Source organism: Megalobrama amblycephala, linkage group LG13 (assembly GCF_018812025.1).
Source record: "Megalobrama amblycephala isolate DHTTF-2021 linkage group LG13, ASM1881202v1, whole genome shotgun sequence".
NCBI lineage: Eukaryota > Metazoa > Chordata > Actinopteri > Cypriniformes > Xenocyprididae > Megalobrama > Megalobrama amblycephala.
In genome coordinates, this window is record NC_063056.1 from 32,714,288 (window position 1) to 32,740,436 (window position 26,149).

General features: G+C 38.4%; 2 protein-coding genes across 3 annotated transcripts; one reads left to right on the plus strand and one right to left on the minus strand.

The window, feature by feature from the left end:
- Positions 1-949: 949 nt before the first annotated feature.
- Positions 950-17,757, plus strand: LOC125244055 (ankyrin repeat domain-containing protein 34A). The gene is made up of 2 exons (XM_048153980.1): positions 950-1,601; positions 13,495-17,757. The coding sequence occupies exon 2, from the start codon at positions 13,591-13,593 to the stop codon at positions 15,163-15,165; it is 1,575 nt and encodes a 524-aa protein (XP_048009937.1). The 5' UTR covers positions 950-1,601; positions 13,495-13,590; the 3' UTR covers positions 15,166-17,757.
- A 756-nt stretch (positions 17,758-18,513) lies between these two features.
- LOC125243817 lies at positions 18,514-25,465 on the minus strand. Of its 2 annotated transcripts, none has more exons than XM_048153659.1 (8): positions 25,025-25,465; positions 24,555-24,626; positions 24,375-24,452; positions 24,231-24,287; positions 24,059-24,139; positions 23,791-23,931; positions 23,513-23,710; positions 18,514-18,777 (listed from the first exon to the last, which is right to left on the minus strand). In XM_048153659.1, the coding sequence occupies exons 2-7, from the start codon at positions 24,615-24,617 to the stop codon at positions 23,522-23,524; spliced, it is 609 nt and encodes a 202-aa protein (XP_048009616.1). In that variant the 5' UTR covers positions 24,618-24,626; positions 25,025-25,465; the 3' UTR covers positions 18,514-18,777; positions 23,513-23,521. The 2 variants fall into 2 exon arrangements, with proteins under 2 accessions (XP_048009616.1, XP_048009615.1); XM_048153658.1 differs by lacking the exon at positions 18,514-18,777 and adding an exon at positions 22,500-22,594.
- Positions 25,466-26,149: the final 684 nt, after the last annotated feature.

A 26,149-nucleotide genomic window follows, 5' to 3' on the forward strand; every position in this document is an offset into this window, starting at 1 on the left:
ATATCCTAATTGAGCTAAGGCCTAATCCTGTCTTAGGCTAAGCCCTGTCTGTGAAACCAGGCCGTGATGTGTTACTGAGCACCTTTTCCTGAGCACCCTTATTTCAAAAATTATCATTCCCATTAAAAAGTCATACACATCCTTTGAAATGTGTTGGAAATGTTCATGACATTTCAGAAAAATCATAGAAATAAACAAATGAGCAGTTTTTAACGAGATTTTCAAAATCAGTGCATTTCCATTTCCTTCTGTTCTGATGAAGCTGTTCACAGCACTGACATGCTTTTCTAGGAAACCTGAAAACAGCTGAAATTCAGCTAAATCTGCATTTAAAAAAAAAAAGAAAAATAACCATGATATTGCTGACTCACAGCCTCCCCCATCAAAATCACAAAATATGTGTTTATTAGTATATGAGAGACAGAAATGAGGGATGTGCCCATTTCAATAAGGTTCCCACATTTTAACAAAACTTCACATTAATTGAAATACTGGGACATAATCTTCAAGCTATAATCTAAATCTAAACATGGAGAGTAAGAGCACATTCACTACTATAACCTCTCTCTCTCTCCCTCTCTCTCCTGCAGCATGTGCATGTCACCGTGGGAACGCTTCTGTCGGAATCCACTGAATCAGTTGCCATAGAAACTGTGTTCAATAATAGCTATAGTCACTGAATTAGTATTTATGCAGTCTGAGAATTGTTTCACACCCCCTTCTTTCTTGCAGAGAGGGCCTTGATATATATATATCAATATGTGTGTTTAGTGCATTTTAGCTAAAGAGTTTGATTGACCTGAAACACGCCATCTTTACACTGCACAGAGCATGCATTTACACAGAAAGTAAGATTGCACACAAAAAATGTCATTAGGGTACTGTTTTAAATATAAAATGATGAATATAGAAAATGAGAAAATGCAAAATTAGAAAAAAAATAAATAAATGCACTGTCATCCCAATAACTGCAGTGCTGCATCATTTAGATTCATTACTAGGGGATTAAGTGGGTCAAGGCTGGCATATTTGATATTTTGCATGGGTTTAATGCGCCATTGCGTCTTTACACAGAATTTAGAGCAGGCACAGAGCCTGCTCAGAGCAGCCTTAATGTGGCTGTGTAAAGCACACACACAATGCTTAAATGTTGTCATGCATCAAATCACATCAAGCCACATTTGCTCTATTTCTTAGACAAGTCTATTATAATTATGGTACATTTTTTTCACCTGTAAAACACAGCACACAATGACACACACATGCAGGGGTGCATCAAAAATGAGGGAATAAATCAAGGATAAAATGAACAGAATTAAAAGAATTGAAATAAAGTTTCCCCCTAGTGGAAAGCAGAGCTGGTCATGTGCATGCGAGCAGTCAGTCAGTGAAGCTGGACCTCAGTGAGTCTGTGCGTGATCGTGGGAGACTCGCATCAGCTCACTGCCCACTCCACGCCCCCGCAGAGTCTCCCAAACTCTCGGTCGCAGGAGGAGAGATGATGTGGGGGATGTAAGACACGGGGATCAGCAGACAGCAGCTGGATTCTCGGGCGAAAACCAGCCGCTCGGATGGAGTGAAGACAGCAGACAGGCTACACGGTGAGACTCTCCTTTCAAAATGTTCATGTTTAGGTTAAAATGTATTATTATTGTTATTTTTATTTTGTATTATTCTCAGCTGAGCATGGACATAATTTCGCAGACTTCCGTCCTTCATATTGCAGTGATATCTTAACATTTCCTTGCACTGTCTTTCTCAATATTTACATTTCAAACCACTTTTATAGAGCAATTTTTCAATGTTTTGAAGCATGCAAACGACTACGAAATAATTTTCCTCTGGAATGCATGTGCGCTGTTTAGAAATGGTTGCTGGCTGCTCATTTTAGGTGTTGAAGGTAAAAGCGATTTTTTTTATTGGAAGAATTCATTATGTGCATGTTGCTGCAGCTGTTCATAAGGCTTTATGAACGTTCATTGCTGACGAATTCATGCACCGCAATTTGGTTTCTCGGTTACTCTGATTGTGTGCTGGCATTTCCTTTTTAAAACCATCACTGAAGATTTACTGGATGTCAAGGAGAAGGATTAAGACTGATATTTATGCTGCTGTAATGTTGGTTCTCTCACTTTACTTCATAAAAACTTAAAATGCGAGGCGTTATGTGGGGATTGGTGGATGTTTGCTCTAACAGAGGCTTGAAGTGTGTGTCTGCTGTTTGGAAGTTCATTTGTGGACACTGAGGCTTTGCGTCAGGCAGAGAGCTGACGTGAACAGACACCAAATTTGATGCTTCGAGACTAAAAATAGTCCTGAGCTGAAGATATTTGCAGCTGGCGTGTAAACCGAGTCTGTAACACATAAAATTCTGGAACTGCTCCGTTTTTCGAATGACGTTCAGCACCGCGGACAGCGACACCTTATTACTCTCTTGTCGTATGATTTGAGTAATTACCAATTATAGAATCAAGTCTTGAGAAATGTTGCCGCTTGCTTTCTTACCTGGTTGTATTAGAAGGAAATAATAGCATTGTACTGCAATGAACAAGTTGCCAAGGTTTTTTTTTTTGAAAATGGCAATACCATAATTTTGGACGTATAGTAGCCTACTGTAAAAATGTGGGGTTAAAAACAACCCAAGTTGTGTTGAAAATGGACAAACCCAGCGGTTGGGTTAAATGTTTGCCCAACGAGCTGGGCAGGTTTATATAACTGAAATATATTGTTTAAAAATTACTATATGGTTGGCTTAAAATGAATCCTAGCTGGAAATTAAAAATCAGACACATAATTACTAGAGGCAACAATAATAATCAATAATAATACGCATCTTAATTAATTAAACTTATTATTAAATGTTAATTTATTAAACATATTAATAAGTGTTCATTTCCAACATATTTTGGGCTCATATTAAACAAGCAATACAGTATTTTATTAAAAATAGTTGAGTTAAATAAAACAACCCAGCAGGTTGGGCAAACATTTAACCCAATCACTGGGTTAAAACAACCCAATTACATTTTCAACCCAACTTGGGTTGTTTTTCACCCAGCATTTTTTTTAGTGAAAGAGAGACATGATCAGATGCACTACAGTCGCGATGAGAATTGGGGGGGCTTAAAACAATGTCTGAATGCAAATGTAATGATCTTAAATGCAAGACATATCCCTATATGCTGGACAGTATATCAATCATTAAACCCAATTGCTGGGTTTTTCCATTTTCAACCCAACTTGTGTTGTTTTTAACCCAGCATTTTTTTCATTGAAGCACTATGAAAATACTATGGCACATAAGTATTCATTTAGCATTCATAAGTATTCATTAGGCATATAGATAAAGATATCAAAAAGATGCCCCAGTCACATTTCACTCCAAAATCGAGAAAACAAAAGAAATTGCATATAAAATATATATATCTAGGACTATTAAGAGTTTTGATTTTGATGACAATGAAGTATTTTACACCCCAGTTCTCATTACTCATTTGAATCGAAAAAAAAAAATCTTTATTTTTTGATCATGCTAAATGTTTTATATATTTTTAAATTAAAATAAATTAAGCTTCTTTCTCTTGCGTCAGTCAGAGAGCTGATGTGAATAGACACCAAATTTGATGCTTTGAGACTAAAAATAGTTCTGAGCTGAAGATATTTACAGCTGGCGTGCAAATCGAGCATGAAACACATCAAATTCTGTAACTGCTCCGACTGTCTACAAAATACAGTCTTATTTACCTACGCATTTATTGTAAAGCTTTCGTTCATAGTAGGTTATTTACTTATTTTTTTTAAATGAAAATAATTGTGGCTTAAAAAAAAACATTTGTAGGCTATAACATTATTTTTACAGTAAAAAATACTATACAGTAATGAGAAATATCATGGAAATGTAATTGGAATAGTACACTCTAAAAAAATGCTGGGTTAAAAACAACCCAAGTTGGGTTGAAAATGGACAAACCCAGCATTTGGGTTAAATGTTTGCCTACCCTGCTGGGTATTTTATTTAACTCAACTATTGTTTAAAAATTACTGTATTGCTTGCTTAAAATGAACCCAAAATATGTTGCAAAATTAACATTTATTAATATGTTTAATGAATAATAATTAAACAATAAACATTTATTAAATTGCTTATTAATACATTTTCACCTTTTGATTATTATTGTTGCCTCTAGTAATTATGTGATTTTAACCTGCTGTGTTAAAACAACCCAATCACTGGGTTTGTCTATTTTTTATTTTTTTTTGTGTAAGAGAGACATGCATCAAATGCACCGCAGTAGCAATGAGAATTGGGGGGTAAAATTAGCTTAACTGTCTTAAAACAATGTCAGAATGCAAATGATCTTAAATGCAAGACATATCCCTATATGCTGGATAGTACATCAATCATCAGATTTCTACATTGATCACATGAAGCCACTTTCCCGTCTGCATAAAACAGTATTTTGTTTCTGATGTCTGCAGTTCGAGGGCAGAGAAAATGTGTTGGTATTCGGTTGTGTGTAGTTATGTGCAAGGAGACGCGCAGATTGCTCTCGAATTGGAGGAGAATTCATTCTCAGCACTGTAAATCACTGAACACTCAGTCTAGTCGAGTCAAGTGGTTTTGTTGTCATTCATTTCATTACAGACCAGAGTATAGGAGAAAAACGAACTCAGCACAACATGTACAGCAATGAAAATGACAGCAAGACCTAAACATGTCACAATATACAGTACAGAAGAAGCACAAACGCCAGTAAAGGCAGTTCAGAGGACGTGTCAGGAACGCTTAGGACATTTAGTATGAAGGAGATAATCTCATTGCCCCACTGCAGGATGGTTCTCTTTGAAGCTGCCAATATGAGTGATGAATTGCCTCAGCAGTTCTGATGCGACTGGGTCACAGGGTCAGCGGTGCACCGCTGATGGATGCTGTTCTCTCAGCTGCTGTAAAAGTGATTGCACCTGCCTCGATCTGTGTGATCTAATGAGGCAAACAGCAGCTCAAAGGCACCACGGAGCTCTCGGTGGGGCGAAAACGCTTGACTGCGCAGCCCCTTCTGGTCACGGGCCCCCTCGCGCAACCTCAGATGCAGCCTTGAGTCACACACGCTGCTGTTACGTAAAAGAGAAAGCCAGGAGTGGGGTCTCTCAGAGGCGTGAGAATGAAGACATGATATTAATTTCCGTCATCTGTCAGGAGACCACAGAGAATGGGATATGATTTGTCCCGACAAGACGGCGTGGTATGTTGCCTCGCTCCTGTTGCGCAGCACTAAAACGCAGAACCTCTGCAAGTGCTTCTTTTAAGTTTATTTTGGTCATGTCAAAGAGCTCTCCATTGATGTGTACACACTCGAAGATCCATAGGGAGTGCTGGAAAAAGCAAAGGCTTTGTTTAGGTGGCACTTAAATCCGATTTATCTATCAAATTTAATCTTTGGGACTGTCTGCACTGTCATTTTGCAAGTGACAGTGAAATCAATATCTGATATGTACACACATACCGAATATTGACTGACAATCCTGATATCTTTTAATACACAACAAATGCAAGAGAAAAGTACTAGACAGCTACTAGAAAACACTACTTAAAATCTGATTAGAAAAAATGTATTTTCATAAATACAATCTTCTACCTTTAGTCATATCCGCTTGTTAAGTCGTGACGTAAGGAACGCCGTTTCTGGGTCGACTCGACTCGTTTCACTTGTACGGAAGAGGATTAGGGCCAAACAATAATAAAAAAATAAAACCATCTCAAGATTAAAGTTGTTAAATTTTGAGAATAAACTCGTTAAATTACGAGAAAAAACTCGTTAAATTCCGAGAAAAAAGTCGAGATAAAATGTTGAGAATAAACTCATTAAATTCAGAGAAAAAAGTCGAGATAAAATGTTGAGAATAAAGTCATTAAATTACGATAAAATAGTTGTTAAATTACGAGAACAAATTCATTAAATTATGAGAAAAATGTCGTTAAATTTCGAGAAAAAAGTCGAGATAAAATGTTGAGAATAAAGTCATTAAATTACGAGAAAAAAGTCGTTAAATTGCGAGAACAAATTCATTAAATTATGAGAAAAATGTCGTTAAATTTTGAGAAAAAAGTCGAGATAAAATGTTGAGAATAAAGTCATTAAATTACGAGAAAAAAGTTGAACAAAGTACGAATTTGTTCTCATAATGTAACGAGTTTTTTCTCGTAATTTAATGACTTTATTCTCAACATTTTATCTTGACTTTTTTTCTTGAATTTTAACGAGTTTTTTCTCGTAATTTAATGAGTTTATTCTCAAAATTTTATTTCGACTTTTTTCTCAAAATTTAACGAGGTTTTTCTCGAAATTTAACAACTTTAATCTCGAGATGGTTTTATTTTTTATTATTGCTTGGCCCTAATCCTACACTTGAGAATGGCATCTCCACGGCCATTTATGAGCGCTATTTATTCATGTTAAACATTTAAAATACTTAAAGTCTACACAACAGTCTCCGTGCTCACAGCGTCACAGACATTAATATTTTAACGATTTATAAAAGGTGAATCACTGTCTGGCCATCTGGAATTTTGGTATGGAGATAAAGGTTATGATTATAATTTTTTGGGAGTATTACACCACCTCGTGTGTGTATATTAGCACCATTTGTTGTTTTCTTGTGGTATGAGATAGAGTGTTTGGCCCCGGAAGCGCCGCCGTGTGACTTCAGACTTAACAACCGAATTTATGTGGTTTGGATTAAAGGATTAGTTCACTTCAGAATGAAAATTTCCTGATAATTAACTCACCCCCATGTCATCCAAGATGTCTTTCTTTCTTCAGTCAAAAAGAAATTAAGGTTTTTGAGGAAATCGTTCCAGGATTTTTCTCTATGTAGTGGACTTTAATAGGGTTCAACAGGTTGAAGGTCCAAATTGCAGTTTCAGTGCAGCTTCAAAGGCTCTACACGATCCCAGCCCGAGGAATAAGGGTCCTGTCAAGCAAAATGGTCATTTTCTAAAAAAATAAAATAAAAAAATTCTATACTTTTTAACCACAAATGCTCATCTTCCACTACCACTGTGATGCGCCACACATTACGTAATCACGTTGGAAAGGTCACGCATGACGTACCGCGGTAGGCCGAAAAACTCCATCTTATTTTCTCCTCCAACTTCAAAATCGTTTAACGTCGTTTTTTACCTTGTTTTGTAAAAGCCGGTCGACTAAAGCCCTGGTTATACTTCATTTTTTAACGTGCACGCTAGTGTAAACACAGTCGAACACACAGCCTTGGAAAGTATACTTCATTTGACTTGTACGCGTACACAGGCATTCAACGCATGCACAGTTGTGCGCAATCTCTCGCCACGAGTTACAACCCATGTAAACATCTTTGTATTTTTTCATGCTAGAGTTGTACAAATAAGGGTACTTTCTAACCTCTTCGCACAATCTCTTGTCTATGTAGGCCTCCATCATCACTGTAGCTTGCATGTGTTCCAGTCTGTTCTGTTTATGCAGGTTTTCTTTGACTACCTTGTGAATTGACGCCCCCAGGGCATGGTTGCCACCTTGTGGATAAACTAATTACTGCAAAAAAAAATTAAATGCGCATGTGCGACCTGCGCGTACCTGCACATACTCTTTAGTCTTTAGTCTACTCACATAGTCTTTGCACGATTGCTCTGTTAACACTTGCTCGGTACTTCCGCCTATGTCTCCCGTGACCTTTCCAATATGATTACGTAATGCATAGCGCATCGCAGAGCTAATGCAAGATGAGCATTTGTGGTTAAAAAGTATATAATTTATTTATTTTTTTAGAAAATGACTGATCATTTCGTTAGACAAGACCCTTATTCCTCGTCTGGAATCGTATGAAGCTGCATTGAAACTGCAATTGGGACATTCAACCCATTGAACCCTGTTAAAGTCCACAATATGGAGAAAAATAAAAAAAGAACATAAAGTGAGTCGGAAATGCTGTCTGTCTGAACAAAGCCACAGAAATGTTGACGGAGTGAATGATTGAAAGATGATGACGGTTGTTTGTCCTCCTGTATGAATTGAAAGAGAGTGGAAAAAAGTCTTCAATATGTCATGTGTGACATAACATCCATTTTGGAGTTACAAAACTGAGTGAAGAATCAGACATCTGTAACAATTTTTTTAATGCGTCTTGTTCTGTTTAGTGTCAACACCTTTATTTTGAAGTTTAGTTCTTTTCCTCTTGTGTTTTTAGAGGCCAAAGACAAAACGGATAAAACAGCTCTAATTTATACATTGAATGTGATGAAAATCACTTTGCAAAAAAAAGCATCTGGCAAATACATAACTGTAATGTTCACAATCCCTCCCTGAATTGTGCCAGGTGTTTCTTGTTTAATCAGTATGTGTATAAATAACCCTCATGGTTCTAGAGTATCTCTTAATTATGCAAATTAGAAAATTTATTATTTAGAAAACACAGATGTTGGTGCAGAATTGCAATAGCTGCATGTGCTTACATAACTTTAAGCATCTTTTGTGCACATATCTGCTTCTAAACCGAGCAAGCCAGCTGTAGTCTACATATAGGAAACATCAGCATCTTAATTGAACTCATGAAATAAACTGGATATGTCACCAAAGACAAGGGAAACATGAGTGTTTTTACACAGACTTACGATTAAGCAAAGAAGAATTGTGAATCGTGATCACCGACATTAGCAATATAATTAAACTTAAAAATATAGGTCTTGACATTAACCAGAACAAAAGCCCTGGCTGATGTCCTTAAAGGGTTAGTTCACTCAAAAATGAAAATTTACTCCTGTCGTTCCAAACCCGTATGACTTTCTTTCTGTATGCTGAACACAAAAGAAGATATCTGTTGGAATCTAACCAATATTGGACCCTACTGACATTCAATGTATGAAAAAAAAACAAAAAACAAGGACATTTTTCAAAATATGTTCCACATTTTAATGAAATCTGAGAGATTTCTGTCCTTCCTGTACATCCAAAAGCTTCAAAATGTTCATTAAAGAGATTGTAAAATAAATCCACATGAATCAAGCAGTTTAATCCATGTCTTCTGAAGAGACATGATTGCTCTATATGATGAACAGATTTAATTTAGGCTTTTATTCAAATATACACATTGATCAGCAAATAGAACAACCTACTTGCTTGACACTCGAGAACAAATCTCATTGGTTCTTGTGGAAGCTCAATTTAATTGATGACAATTTTCATTTTCTGGTGAACTTACCCTTTAAAATAGGCTGGTCACAATACACATCAGGTCAGGATACATACAAGAATGCCAGCGGGCTGATCTCCTGAGAGACGATGCCTGCCCCGAGTCTTTGTGCCACATCTCTCCAGTGAGTCTATCATGGAGATGAGTCATCCATGCTGCCTGTGCGAGACAGGAGATTAACCTCACTGTCTCGAATCCATGAGACACTGGTCTCTTAAAGATGGGGCTTTTTTGCGATTACACTTTCAAAGAATGGAGTTATTTTTCCTGTTCCTCTCTGCTTCCTATAATCAGTATGCAAAAAAAGCATTCCTCTTGCTTTCCCTGGCTGAGCTGGCTCGGAAATCACAGAGAATTCCTTAAGAAGGCAAGCAGGAGGAGCAGCAGCTCGGGATCTGTGGGTGTATTGGTGTGATGAAGGAGGGATGTGAATTCTGCACAGCTCTTCTTGACGTTCCCAGTGTTCTTCTCATAATGCCAGAGACAGACTATAGGCTTTGAGAGCACCAGGACCTCTTCTGGTGGGCCAGTCGTTTTCAGGGACAGTTGTATAATGTAAATATACATAGGTGTATATATACAGTACTGTGCAAAAGTCTAGGGCACGTCAGTATTAAGTTTAAGCCAGTCATATATATCTTTTGCTGTAGTGTGTCAGTAGGAATTGTCAGTTCACATTTCTAAACATTCATTTTGCCATTCATTGTAATAATGCAGTGAGATTTTTGTATGCACAACAGCCGGTGCTCCACACAGTGATCTGATCTCACCATCATCGAATCTGTCTGTGATTACATAAAGAAACAGATGAAACTGAGACAAACTAAATTCAGAAGAACTGTGGCTGTGTCTCCAAGATGCTTGAAGAAACTGTTATTATAAAAATACATTTTCTATTTAATATATATTAAAGTGTAATCCATTTCTTTGTAGTCCTCCTCCCGGTTCATGTAGCTCATTGTTTCAGTTTGAAAAGAGGCAGGGCTTCATTCAGTGACTGTATCAATATGCCATGTGACTTTTTTGCTCAATAAATTTCATATACAGTAAGTTCAAAATGATTGTGAGGGCTGTGATATGTTAATAATGCTGTTATTGGACTGGATGCCCTCCTGCCCCACTCCCTGTCACTTGCTCTAACCATCTTGCCAAGATAGTTAACTCATACATTGCATGATGGGAAGGTTTCTGATTGAGGGTGAACGTTCACCCTTAAGCAAGTTTTTTTGTTTTTGGTCTAATAATTACAAGAATTATTAAATATTGTAGATTTGTTTTTTGTCTTACATTGCAATTTAAGTACATTAGAAAACAAATGAAACTATTTCAAACAACATAATTTTTGTGTTAGTAGATCTCTGGTATCTGTGTGTGTAAGATAAATTCATATCATAAATCATTTCTACGTGTGCAGAGCTGACTGAGCTTGTCACACGTCTTGATGCTCTCTGCACCACTCAGGATTTCAATTTTCTTTTCTTTACTGGACTGCCATTATCATCACCTCTCCTGCCTTCATTACAGAGAAGATGGAGAGAAGACTGTGTTAAAGAGTACAGGGCTGTACAGAGTGTCAGCGCACAGGACACAGTGTTCTGAACTGATTAATAAGGCAACACTTTTAGAAGGTTGTACACTGCGTTCCAAATTATTATGCAATTGACATCTCAGTAAGATTTAAGTACAATAAACATTTAGATTTTAGTTTTTAGTTAAAAAATAAAAATGTTTGTTTGTTTATTTATCCATGTCTTTTTAGATAAGTGGTATCAATCTCAGACAAAATAATTTGCCAGATCTATGGAAACCCTACTTAGAGGTTGTTCCACATTATTAAGCAAGTCACAGTTCTCATGCAATATGGGAGGAAGAAAGATCTTTCTGAAGATGAAAAGCATGAAATGGTGCAATGTTGTGCAAAAGGCATGAAAACAACTAATATTGTGTGAAACTGAATGGAGATTATCGAATTATCATAAGATTTGTGAGTGATTTAGAGCACAGCAGAACTCGGTCAGATAAAGGCTTATTAATTAAAGTTCCTATCAAAAAAATTACTTGTATTAAAAGGGCAGCTATAAAAAAGCCAGTGTTGAGCAGCAAACAGGTATTTGAAGCTGCTGGTGTCTCTGGAGTCTCGAGAAGCTCTCCATGCAGGCTGGCAGTTGTGCGTAAAGATGCATTTTAGACACCATTAACCAAACCTCACAAAGAGAAACATTTACAGTGGGTGTAGAAATACATTTTCAAACAGTTTTATTGCTGTGGTGTTTTTTTGCAGCATGGGATAGTGCATAGTGCGTTGTATTTCAGAAGGCACTATCCTCCTTTTTATACCATAGCTGAAAATGGGCAGTTATGAGCTCCACATATCTTGCAAAAGTAATTTTAATACCCTCCATCTCACTTCCCAGTATTCCAGCCCAAATAATCACCCACCAGCTCCTTGCTGACGTCACAGTCTTGTTGGAACGTGGTGGCCATTCACCAACCATCCAGAAATCCATCCATTTAGACCATCCATTGTAGTACGGCATTAGTCAGTGAATAAAACTATTTAAAAATGAGTCTTCATGTATTTCTAAACCCACTGTAAATGTTTCTCTTTGTGAGGTTTGGTTTGGAGTGGCTGAAATGCATCTTTAAGCACGACTGCCAGCCTGCATGGAGAGCTTCTCGAGACTCCAGAGACACCAGCAGCTTCAAATACCTGTTTGCTGCTCAACACTGGCTTTTTTATAGCTTCCCTTTTAATACAATTAAATTTTTTGACAGGAACTTTCCTCAATAAGCCTTTATCTGATCGAGTTCTGCTGTGCTCTGGATCACTCACAAATCTTATGATAATTTGATAATCTCCATTCAGTTTCACACAATATTAGTTGTTTTCATGCCTTTTGCACAACATTGCACCATTTCATGCTTTTCATCTTCAGAAAGATCTTTCTTCCTCCCCATATTGCATGAGAACTGTGACTTGCTTAATAATGTGGAACAACCTCTAAGTAGGGTTTCCATAGATCTGGCAAATTATTTTATCTGAGATTGATACCAGTTATCTAAAAAGACATGGATAAATAAACAAACAAACATTTTCTTAGAAAAACTAAAATCTGAATGTTTTTTGTACAGAAATCTTGCTGATTTGTCTCTTGCATAATAATTTGGAACGCAGTGTATACATTAACTTTAGTTAATGCACTGGGTACATAGTTAACAATTAACAATCATTTTAAAGTGTTAATAGTAAGACAATGTAGAGTAATTATAATGTTTGGAGTGCTGTGGATTATGTGGTTTTGTGTCTGATCAAAATAATAATGTTATATTATGTTATATAATGTTGTAATAATGCTTTTAGATTTCAGAATTTGATTGATCGGAGTTGTGTGCCATTTAGAACTGAATTGAGAATGCCTGTTAAATTCCAATTCAATTCCTGAATTTATTTTGATGCAGAAGTGCATTTGAATGTAAGGACGTACAATTAAAGTTAATTGAAATCGAAAGAAATTCATACATTCAAGGGTTAGTTCACCCAAAAAAAGGAAATATCTGTCATTAACTATTCAGCCTCATGTCCTACCAAACCAGTAAGACCTTCGTTCATCTTTGGAACACAAATTAAGATATTTTTGATGAAATCCAAGAGGTATCTGAACCACACATAGGCAGCAATGTCATTGCACCTTTCAAGGCCCAGAAAGGTAGAAAAGACATCGTAAAAATAGTCCACATGACTACAGTGCTTCAACCTTAATGCTACAGAGTGACAAGTATACATTTTGTGCGCAAAAACAATACAAAAATAACTTTATTCAACAATTCTGTCTCCTCTCTGTCATTCTCCTACGCTGTTTACGATCAGTGCTTCCAGGCTTCTACGTCATAACGTTGACTCAGTATTGGCCGACGCTGTTCACGTGAGCAGCACGACGCATGCGTGTGATGTTGACACTGGAGCCGGCCAATAATGATTCGGCATTCTGACGTAGAACCTGGAAGCACTGAACGTAAACAACGTAGGAGAATGAGAGGGAGGAGATGGAATTGTTGAATAAAGTCATTATTTTGATTCTGTTTTTGCGCACAAAAAGTATTCTTGTTGCTTTAAGTAAAAAGCAAAGTTTGTCTTCTTTTGAAAGATTTTTTGTGCAGCCTTGGTGTCAGTTTCAGTGTCTGTGATTTTGGAGTAGGATGTTCACCTTAGCAATATTCAAATATCAAATATACCTCATGACAAAGCACTTTTTTTTGTTTTCGATCTAGGTTGACCAGAATCTGAGCCGGGATGTGCCAACAGTGCTGAGGCCGGAGGAGAGGGGTGGGGGATTCTGGGATTCTAGAGGTGGAGAGCGAGACATCATGGGTGATGGAGGGGCCTTGCACACAGAGGGCAATGCCCTTCTGAAGGCGGTGTTCCAGGGCAAACTCCGTCTCGCACGCCTCCTCCTGGAGGGTGGAGCCTATATCAATGAAGGGAACGAGCGAGGGGAGACGCCCATAATAGCAGCCTGTCTGGCAGGATACGATGATCCGCAGACCCGGCAGAGAATGGTGCGGTACCTGCTGGAGAAGGGAGCAGACCCAAACATCCCTGACAAATCGGGTCGGACCGCCCTAATGCATGCATGTGCAGAACTGGCAGGCAAAGAGGTGGTGTCACTACTGCTGGAAAATGGCGCCGATCCCAGCTTGAAAGACTACTCCGGGTCCTCGGCACTTGTACACGCCATCAATAAGGGCGACAGGGACACTCTCCAGGTTCTGCTGGATGCTTGCAAAGCCAAAGGCAAAGAGGTAATCATCATTACAACCGATACATCTCCCTCTGGCACTAAAAAGACCAAGCAATACCTGAACTCCCCACCATCTCCGGGTATAGTGGACAAGCTCTCCCCTGCTTGTATGTCTCCGTCTGAAGTGGAGATCCATACCACTGGTTCTGCCCCCGGTGAGGAGGAGGAAGGTATCTTCAGCTTCGCTGTGACTTCAGCACTCCCACTACCCTCTAGTAGACCACTGGGAGAGAGGAGACCACCACCCCGCAAGCTTCTGAAAAGACTGAACTCTGAGCCCTGGGGTCTGGTGGCTCCTTCCGTACTTGCTGAGAGAGCGGAGCGGATAGAGGGCGATTTAGCAGAGGAGGACAAGTTAGTCTCAGAGATGAATGGGATGACAGTTTCCGGTCCAGGCAGACCTCTTCTGTCCCGAAGGCACAGTATAGAGACCCATGACCCATCCTCTCCGAAGCTTATGGACCGGTCCTGTTCGGAAGACTGTGCAGCACTGTGTGGCTCGTCCTGGGCGGATAAAGTCCATCAGCACCAGTCACTGTATCGTAGAAACACAGCCCCTGAGACTCAGGACAATGTGGCTCAGGCATCGACGGGAATCCGTGGCTTACCACACCCCAAACTCACCCGCATGGAACACTACGAGTCGGACACCCACCTGTGTCCAGCCTCCATCCCTGGATCTCCAGATTCTGGACGTGTCTCAGTGGAGCGGCGCAAGTACAATGCCTCTCCCTTGTCGCTGCTCACTAGCTCTTCTCGAGAGTCTCTGGAGAGCATTCCCAACTCTGTGTCTCCGCTCACAATACGACGGCGTCCAACAGGACTGTTGGAACGGCGGGGATCAGGGACTCTCCTCCTGGACCACATCTCCCACACACGACCTGGATTCCTTCCTCCTCTCAATGTCAACCCCCAGCGACCCATTCCTGATATCCGTGCCAATGGAAAGCCCACTTCTCCCGTTCACTCAGGGAGCAAGATCCTGCTGCCGGTCGCACCATCGTCCCCGAAACGTGGGCCAGACTTCAAGATGAAGAAGAAACTGATGAGGAGACACTCAATGCAGACAGAGCAGATGAAGCAGCTTTCGACCTTCCGGGAAATCCTCACAGAAAAGGTTATGGAGATGAATGGAGATTGAGAGCAAGAGAGAAGGAAAATGAGAGAGTCATTGCTGGCCGAGAGGCTCCTCACCGGGTTCATCTACATCATCTTTGAGGCACACCTGCTCTGGTCCAGTTCAGCTCATATGACTAACACATACATCAAAAATATGCATTGTGAAAACAAAACCATCTTAAAATTCAGATTATGAAAGAAAACGAGTCATGGTCAGTCAAGATCATAAAGGGATCAGTTCTTACAAATGATCTGTTCCATGTTTTTTGATGGAGATCATTCTAATGTTTTTAATTTTGGGGGGATTATTCCTTGACCATTGAGAATGTGTGAAGATGAAACCATTAGTGTCTGTGGAAGTGCTTTTGGTGTTTGAATTTGCTGCAAACCCCAGATGAGACCTGACAGATTTGGTGATCTAAAGGTCTCTCTATGTATTAGCGCTGTTATGGCTATCAGCTTCCTTCCTGTCATGCACTGTCAGAAAAATTTTCAAAAATTGTATTTTTAGGGGTACAACAGCTTGTCAATGGGGCAGTACTTTTAATAGGACAGTACCAGTACCAAATGTGGAAATGTATTAAGGGACAATATTTGTGTATATATTTTACATACCCCTAAAAGGTGCATATTAGTAATAGAGTAGTAATATGTACACTTAAAGTACTACTTTGTATCTTTTAGGGGTAAATAAGGTACAAAGATGACCCATTAAGGGTTCTGCGTCAGTGACAAGCTGCTGTACCCCTAAAGGTACAATTTTTGCACATTGTTTTTCTGAGAGTGTGGCTCTGTGATGATCCTGTGGAAAACTTGGGTTAATGTCCCTCTGTTTTCCATTCATAATAGCATCAAGTGGTATTCAAAACGTACAGGGTAATTACTTCAGCATTACATTACACATATACATTCAAGTAATTTCATTAAAATGTGAATTTATTTTAAAATTGATTATTTACTTATAAATAACAGAATAATGAAGCTTTTTACTGCTGCTTTTTTTGTTTTGGATTGAATTTTAGTAATCGTAGTCTTTAGAGCTCTTTTAATTTGGCAATGGCAACCTTCCTGATTTTTCCACAGGATGTAAGAGGACTGGAGATGGCTGACTGCTAAATATTCCTGTAACAAATAATAGTGATGAACATGTTTCTGAAGAACATTTTAATGTATAATGAAAGTGCAAAAAATGTTTCAACTAGATGAGTATTTTTAAAGGAAACAATTACATGAAAACAAACTAATAATTGTACCAGTTAAACATAGGCCTACTGCATGTTTCAGGGCTTTTGGATGGGTTGTTTATCTTTCTTAAACTCTTATAAGTGATACAAAATAAGTGAAGTGCAATTTTTGAAACTCAAAATCCCAAAGAAACCCTACAAACCCCGTCCAAACCACAGAGATCCACCCTGACCCCACTCAGCGGAGGGGAGAGAGAAACCCCTCACCTAACGCACACTCCCATCTGGAGACACAGAGCACAGATATTGTGTACATACTGTACAGAGTACAATTGTGTCTCAAGCGTTTAAACATGCAATATTCTGTGCTGCCTCAGCACTGATTTCATATTATTATCGTGAATGTGAACAATCACTCGGACGTGTCTGTGGTAACATGATGCTGCGGTAAATAGTTCAAGACGAGCTGGGGCGAGCTCAGTTTACATTCAGAGGAGGAATTTCTGCACAAAATACATGAGAATGAATTTCCCTAACGAGCTGCAGTGCACAGTGTGTCCGTGTCAAACACATAGTTCAACTCAAGCTTATGATGTGAGTGAATTTAGTGCTTCTGCTTTGAGATGTTCTACACTTGATGTGAATTAACCTTAGTGTACTTGAAATATATCACGAAAAACAAAAAGAGGAATATTTTTTTATGCCTGTAGGGTTTTATTCTTGTTGTTTTTTATTTTTATTGAAATGAATTTTAATGTTTAATACCGAATTGTTGGTGGTGCAATTTCACTTTGACGGTAGCTTTTGTGTTCCAGGATGTTTGTAGGAAATAATGTATGAGCAACCGGAGCTCAGCGGCTACAGCAATCTTCCTGAATACGGTCGTGATAAAACCCATCCGTCTCCTGTTGAACAGACAGACTGAAATCCAGATCTCTGATTACCAAGCTATTTGTTATCCTGATATAATTAGGAGAATCTCGGCACTTTGCTGTGTATTCATTGATTTTAGCGATTCTCCTCTTTTCATTTAACACACATGCGAGATAACCGAGTCACAGGAGTTTGATTTGTTTCTAAATATGTTTGTATCTAAATATATCCAATATTTCTGACCTGCTGTACAAAACATCAATTTAAATGGGTTGAAATTGTGTTAAAGTGTACCTGAAAAGATGTTAATAGTGTAAAGGGTGTTTTAGGTGCTGTACACAATGGACCTCTGTCTGTGCTACACTGTCGTTGGGTAGTTTGAGCCAGTGTTCTGCTCTCCATTCACATAGAAGGGTCACAGTTACACTATCAATGCATTATTTAATGGACTATGGATTAACTATTTCTTGTTATTTTGTATGTTTAGTGTGATACACAGGTCAAATGTAGTAAGCCAAATAATTTTAAAAAAGTATTAAATTATTTAAAAGTAAAAACACTTTGTGGTGCAACTTCTCTGACTAATTGAAGGTGATTATTCTTTTCATGAACTTAAATCTGCTTTGAATAAACACATGACTGAATCAACCCTTTTTCTTATACCAGTGGCTCTCAACTGCTCTTCCTGGTTCTAATAGGGGTGCAGCCAGGAATGAAAAACAATGCTAAATGCATAAAATAAAATGGAAAATTATACAACGATGAGCCAAAACATTATGACCGGTCACAGGGGAAGTGAGCATCATTGATCATCTCCTAACAAGGCCACATATTAAAGGGTTAGTTCACCCAAAAATGAAAATTAATTACTCACCCTCATGTCGTTCCAAACCCGTAAGACCTTCGTTCATTTTCAGAACACAAATTAAGATACTTTTGATAAAATCTGATGGCTCAGTGAGGCCTCCATTGCCAGCAAGATAATTAACACTTTCAGATGCCCAGAAAGCTACTAAAGACATATTTAAACATTCATGTGACTACAGTGGCTCAACCTTAATGTCATGAAGCGACAAGAATACTTTTGTGCGCCAAAAAAACAAAATAACGACTTTATGACAATATCTAGTGATGGCCAATTTTAAAACACTGCTTCATGAAGCTTCAAAGCTTTACGAATCTTTTGTTTCGAATCAGTGGTTCAGAGCGTGTATCAAACTGCCAAAGTCACGTGAACCATTGAAATTTCAAAACAATTATGACGTAACGAAGCCTCGTTTACTGAAATCACGTGACTTTGGCAGTTTGATACATGCTCCGAACTACTGATTCAAAACAAAAGATTCGTAAAGATTCATGTGGTTAGTGAAATAGAGACAAAGACAGATGAATGAAATGAAATGAAACCAAGCAGATCATTCCAGACTCTGGGCATGTTCCATAAACAGTCAGAGAAGGAGTGACCTTCATCCCAGAGGAATTGCTCTTCTCATCCAATCTCAGAACCTCTGGCAGTCTCATCTCTTCTCTGTTTGTTAGACACACAGCAGTGTCAGCGATGCCTGAAAGCACTTGTCCTGTAAAAACACACACACACACACACACACACACACACACACACACACACACACACACACACACACACACACACACACATTTCCAGCTGTGAGACACCATGAAACAAAGTACAGATCACAGAGCCACTGAACTCAGACATCAAAACATCAGCTAACATGAAAATGTCTCCTGTTTCAAGTCACTTAGGGTGAGGTTCAAAAAGCAAAGCTTAAGAAAGCAATTTTATTCATTACACTGGGACATGGTACAGACAGACTATTTTGTAGTGTGTTCATATTTTCATAAAATCATTGAATGATATAATATAGCTGGCTTGCTGTTGATGGAGAGCTCAAATCTGAAACAGAACTCAAGTAGTCAGTAAAACGAGGTGTGCAACCTTTAAAAAATGTTCATCATTAAAGGATTAGTTCACTTTCAAATGAAAATTAGCCCAAGCTTTATTCACCCACAAGCCATCCTATAGGACTCTCTTCTTTCTGATGAACATATTAATAAATATCCTGACGCATCCGAGCTTTATAATGGCAGTGAACGGGATCAATGAGTATGAACTAAAGAAAGTGCTTCCATCCACCATAAACATGTGCTCCACACAGCTCCGGGGGGTTAATAAAGGCGTTTGTGTAAAAATATCCATATGGAGTAAAATATCTAGCTTCCGCCAGACTGCCTTCCATATTCAAGTTACGTAGAAAGTGTAAACTGGCGTCGCATCAATTACACTTTTTCCGTAAGTTGAATAAGGAAGGCGTAGGACGTAGCGTAAGCTTTGTGAACTGCAAGAGCTTTACACTTTCTTCATACGTTGAATATGGAAGGCGGTATGGTGGAAGCTAGATATTTTACTTCATAACTTGTATAAATATGGATATAATACTTTGCTTCAGAAGGACTTTATTAACCCCCCGGAGCCGTGTGGAGCACACGTTTATGATGGATGGAAGTACATTCTTCAGCTCATACTAATTGATCCCTATCACTGCCATTATAAAGCTCGGATGTGTCAGGATATTTTTTAAGATTTCTCCGTTAATAGTCATATACACCAAGGTTGGCATAAGGGTGAGTAAAGCTTGGGCTAATTTTCATTTGAAAGTGAACTAATCTTTTAACTGAATGGGTTCAAACAAAATTCTGAATTTAAATACCATCTTCCTAATAAATATAGTGTAACAGGGTTGAACTTGACGAATGCAGTAAAAAGGAGGGGCCTATTTCTAACATTTTCAGTGGTGCATGTGCAGCGCAGACACCATGCTAGTTAGTTTACTAACGATATGTCAATTACAGATAAATTCATGTCTCTAATTCTTTAAAAAAAAAAACTCTAGGGACGAAAAGTATTGCAGCGTATTCGTTGAAATTGACATATAGTCCGACTCCTTCGCCATTTTAATCACCTACACGTTAACAACGGTTGCGTTGGAGTATTTGTTGCAGAAATTAGGTAAGCATCTTTTTAAATACCTTTACGTTGTGACTGACAGGATTAGATGAACATGCTCCTTCCGAAGGGTGGGTTTAAAGTACTTCATAAGTTCAAAACCACTTTAACTCACTCAAACAAGGCCGTGCAAACTTCATACACAAAAAGTGATGTGTTCTTTATTTATTTGCCCACTGTGCGCCCTCTGCTGGAGCATATGGATACTGCACACACCTTCACATTTCTTATTTAATAAAATATTTTGCTTTTAAAAATGAGTAACAGTAATTAGATTTAGATCTCAAAGATTGTGAACCAAAGCTAGGATCCTAGCAAAATTTCAGTGTGTTTAGTTAATTAGAAATATTGTCATCAATATTACCAAAAAACACTCTACCTTTTAAAATACCCTTTTAAGACGTCTTAAAGGGTTAGTTCACCCAAAAATGAAAATTCTGACATTAAAGGATTAGTTCAATTTCAAATGAAAATTAGCCCAAGCTTTACTCACCCTCAAGCCATCCTAGGTGAATATGACTTTCTTCTTTCTGATGAACACAATCTGAGAAATATTAATAAATATCCTGATGCATCAGAGCTTTATAATGGCAGTGAACAGGGTTCATGAGTATGAGCTGAAGAAAGTGTCTCCATCCACATCCATTCATCATAAACGTGTGCTCCACACGGCTCTAGTGGGTTAATAAAGGCCTTCTGAAGCGAAGTGATGCATTTGTGTAAAAAAATATCCATATTTAACAAGTTATGAAGTAAAATATGTAGCTTCCGCCAGACTGCCTTCCGTATTCAAGTTACGAAGAAAGAGTAAACTGGCATCGCGTCAGTTACACTTTTTCCATAAGTTGAATAAGGAAGGCATAGCACGAAGCATAAGCTTTTTAAACACCAAGAGTTTTACACTTTCTTCATACGTTGAATACAGAAGGCGGTCTGGTGGAGGCTAGATATTTTACTTCATAACTTGTTAAATATGAATTTATTTATTTTTTTACACAAATGCATCACTTCACTTCAGAAGGCCTTTATTAACCCCCTGGAGTTGTGTGGAGTACAGGTTTATGATGAATGGATGTGGATGGAAGCACTTTCTTCAGCTTAACACTCATGAACGCTGTTCACTGCCATTATAAAGCTCTGATGCATCAGGATATTTATTAATATTTCTCAGATTGTGTTCATCAGAAAGAAGAAAGTCATATTCACCTAGGATGGCTGGAGGGTGAGTAAAGCTTGGGCTAATTTTCATTTGAAAGTGAACTAATCCTTTAATTACTCATCCTCATGTTGTTCCACACCCATAAGACCTTTGTTCATCTTCGGAACACAAAAGATATTTTTTATGAAATCCGTTTAGCTTTTTGGCCTCCAATAGACTGCAATGTTATTTTCACTTTGAGTCGACGTAGAACCCGGAAGCGCTGCACTGTATTTACTACGTGAACAACGTAGGAGACTGACATGGAAGAGAAGAAACTGTTGAATAAAGTAATTATTTTTGTTTGTTTTTTTCCGTACAAAATGTATTCTCGTCGCTTCATACCATTAAGGTTGAACCAATGTAGTCATGTATTTTAACAATGTCTTTACTACCTTTCTGGGCTTTGAAAGTGGTAATAACGTTGCAGTCTATCGGAGGCCAAAAAGCTCAGGGATTTCATCAAAAAGATCTTAATTTGTGTTCTGAAGATGAACGCAGGTCTTACAGGTGTGGAACGACATGAGGGTGAGTACTTAATGACAGAAATTTCATTTTTGGGTGAACTAACCAAAATGAATATATGGATCTACATCATCAGTGATTTATCATAAGAAAAAAGTTTTTAAAAAAAAAATCAATTTGGATGAGACTGGCAGTGAATATTAAATTTGTTCATTCTCCCAGACTGGTTATCTGAGAATATGGTTTTAGTAATACAGTATTTGCTGATAGGTCGAGGAGTCAGGCTGTTAACGCAGTAGCGAGAGTTGCTCCGAGCCTTTGTGAAAACAGCTAAAACCAGGGCTACAGATATAATAATGTAAAAGCTCTGGATAAAAAGAATTTGTCCAAATGTGCTGTAGTCCAGTGGTTAAAGAGCTAAAAACAGAATGACTGTAGGTTCAAACCCACCAAGAGCTGATCCATGAAATAACACTATTGTGCCCTTGAGCACTTAATGTCAGCGTGCTTCTGGCAGATTGAATAAGTAATTTGTTTTCTGTAATAAACTAGATTCAGCACTATGGCAAACTACAGTGGATAAAAATATATTTCTAGGAGGAAAAACAACATTTTAGTTAAAAAACTTGATATTTTAATACAGAAAAAAGTAACTATTTTAATCTAATCTTTTGGCTGAGATCTCAATCATCTGCAGTCTTCAGGTCTGGAACAGAAGATACAGAGGCCTATGAATATTGTTCATATTGCAGTAACACACAATTTCCTATTATAGATCATCAGTTAAAGGGTTAATTCACCCAAAAATGAAAATTCTGTCATTAATTACTCACCCTCATGTCGTTCCACACCCGTAAGACCTTCATTCATCTTCAGAACACAAATTAAGATATTTTTGATGAAATCATATGGCTCAGTGAGGCCTGCATTGCCAGCAAGGCAATTAACAGCTACTAAAGATGTATTTAAAACTACAGTGGTTCAACCTTAATGATGTGAAGCGACGAGAATACTTTTTGTGCGCCAAAAGAACAAATAACGACTTTATTCAACAATATCTAGTGATGAGCGATTTCAAAACATACACGACAATGTGTATCAAACTGCCAAAGTCACGTGATTTCAGTAAACAAGGCTTCGTTAAATCATAAGTGTTTCAAAATTTCAATGTTTCACCACTGGGGGGCGTGACTTTGGCAGTTTGATACACGCTTCGAACCACTGATTCGAAACAAAAGATTCGTTAAGCTTCATGAAGCAGTATTTTGAAATCGCCCATCATTAGATATCGTTGAATAAAGTCGTTATTTGTTTTTTTGGCACACAAAAAGTATTCTCGTCGCTTCATAACATTAAGGTTGAACCACTGTAGTCACATGATCTGTTTTAAATATCTATAGTAGCTTTCTGGGCATTGAAAGTGTTAATTGTCTTGCTGGCAATGCAGGCCTCACTGAGCCATCGGATTTTATCAAAAATATCTTAATTTGTGTTCCGAAGATGTGTGGAACGACATGAGGGTGAGTAATTAATGACAGAATTTTCATTTTTGGGTGAACTAACCCTTTAAGCTTAAAGATCTTTTTCTAATGATTATTTAATCAGGGTTTTAGTGTACACAAACCATCATTTCTTAACACTCCTCAAAATAGCTCAGTCTGGCTTGACCGTGTTCTGATGGCAGCACATATCGGACTGAATTGTAAACTGTCGGCAGTGCGGCAGAGTCAGGGACAATCACAGTATTCTGGACAATCACGCTAGGTCTGTTCCTGTCATAACGCCAAACGTTGTCTTGGCTGGGAGTGCAAGCCAGTGCTTCCTAAAGGATCGAGACAGAGGATAGAACACATTTAATTTACATCAACATGATCTCATTTGTCAAGATGAAAATGTGTTAACCTCCGGATTAGTTGTTTCCATTGTTGTTTCCAATCGTCTGCAGCAGTAACAGCATTTATCGCCGATGGTCGAAGCGACAATTGCGGAAAGGATGCAGATCAGAATATCACAGACCACGAGGACTATGACGGTCCAAAGAGGCTGAAGAAATGGTCAGAAAATGCACATGGTTGACATTTTTGAAGGACAGTTTAGTGTTGAACAGGTGAAACCAACTGTAAGTTGACCATACTGATGTTAGCAATTGATGTAAATCTGTAGCACTGACCTCGCTTTCAGCAGAATGAATACAGATGGAAATAGAGGTCGTCATGGCACAGAGACAGCTCAGTATTTGCGAGGTTCTGATCTGATATGAGAAAAATCTTCTATAAAATAGTCGCTCCTTACATAAAGGTTTTAAATTTGAAAAAAAAAATTATTTGACTAAGATGACTGACCAAAAACATGGTTTCTTTTTTGTCAGCTGAGACCGTTACAGCTCCAGTGACAAGTGACTACAGTGAATGAAAAGAATATTTTTCAGTATTTCAGGTTCTTGTATTCCAGCACAATGTTTTCACTAAAAGGAAAGAAATACTTACAAAGCAGAAGAACAGAAAAAAGAAGCCACCCCACAATGATATGATGATACAGACAAAACTTATCAATATTTCCAGACTCTGTCAGAGAAAAAGATCAGTTGGCATCTGTTTAGATATTCATCCAGAAAATATTCCTAGGCTAGAACCTAGAAATCCTTGAGATAAAACAATTTGCATTACCCCCAGAAACACTGGACAGATCTCCAGAAATTCAGACTTCCCTTTTAGGCGACATCCTCCCATCTTTAAAAACTGTAATAGACGTGTGAAGATACAATTTGTTAATACAATGCATTCTCTGCATTCTCAATCCTGTCAGGTGAAGTGTCACTGTTCACTTTCATTCTTAGTTGACACCCAAGGCATAATGAAAAAGTTTAGACTAAATTGTCAGTTGTGATTTTTTTTTTTTTTTTTTTTTTATAGATATTTTTAGTACAAGCTGAAAATAAGGCTTTAGTTTGGGTACAGTGATGCCATTATTTTATCGATCTCTAAAGAATGCAATACCGCTAAATTCACAATTTTTTTCTTTTTTGAAAAATGTATTTATATGAAATCACCACAAGAGAAATGGCTCCAGCAACTCAATGAGCAAATAAAGATTTTAAGCCTAGTGATCAATATGTTAAATATAAAGATTGCTTTACCTTGATGTTGCTCTTGTCCTGTGTCTTTTACTTTTCATTTTCTCTTTCTTTTTCAGTTGGTACAAATCAGATTATGAGACTCCACCTCCTTAGTGAAATGTATGCATGTTTTTGAAACTTCACACTAGTTTGGGATGTATCTATGTACAGTATGCAGAAATATGTATATTTATAACACTTGTTAGTTGTTACAGTTTACTAATATGATAAAATGTCATAAAATACCACACATCTGAATGCGCTGGCAGATACTATTTTTTATAATGTTGGTTATACTTTATTTTACAGTGCCGTAGTTAGACGTAACCATCCATGTCCCTTTAAGTCCCTTTAAGACAAGTCATTTCACTCGGCGGCCATCTTTGAAACGCCTCTCGGGAATCCTGGGCATCATGCAATCTCTTTGAATGGGGAAACATCAAATTCTCCAAAACTGTTCGCCAACCTTACGATTAAATTTCATATTTGAAATCACCAATGAAATCTAACAACAACCAGGTCATAAATTTAGTTTCTAAACGCTCGAACTATTTTTCAGGCTGGATCAAGCTAATGCGCATGCGCAGACCTAAATGCGCGTCTCTTCGGAGGTGCGCGTCTAGAAACCGGTGATTCTAACGGCCGCTGAAGTGACGCGATGACTTACCAGTCGGCGATTGGCTCTTATTTAGTATGGCGGGCCGGAAGGTCCAAAAATATGGCTACCGACTTGTCGCGGGAATTCACTATACAATTGCCAGCAGCCACTGAGTTTACCACTGATAGGCCGGCGGTGCATCTGCATACACACTCTCCTCACGCAGCGACTCACCACTCACCACTGACTCTCCTCAGCCGGCGACTCACTTTCCTCACGCAGCGAACGACTCACTTTCCTCACGCAGCTGACCACTGACTCTCCTCAGCCGGCGACTCACTTTCCTCACGCAACGAACGACTCACTTTCCTCACACAGCTGACCACTGACTCTCCTCAGCCGGCGACTCACTTTCCTCACGCAGCGGACGAATCACTTTCCTCACGCAGCCGGCGACTCACTTTCCTCACGCAGCGGACGAATCACTTTCCTCACGCAGCCGGCGACTCACTTTCCTCACGCAGCCGGCGACTCACTTTCCTCACGCA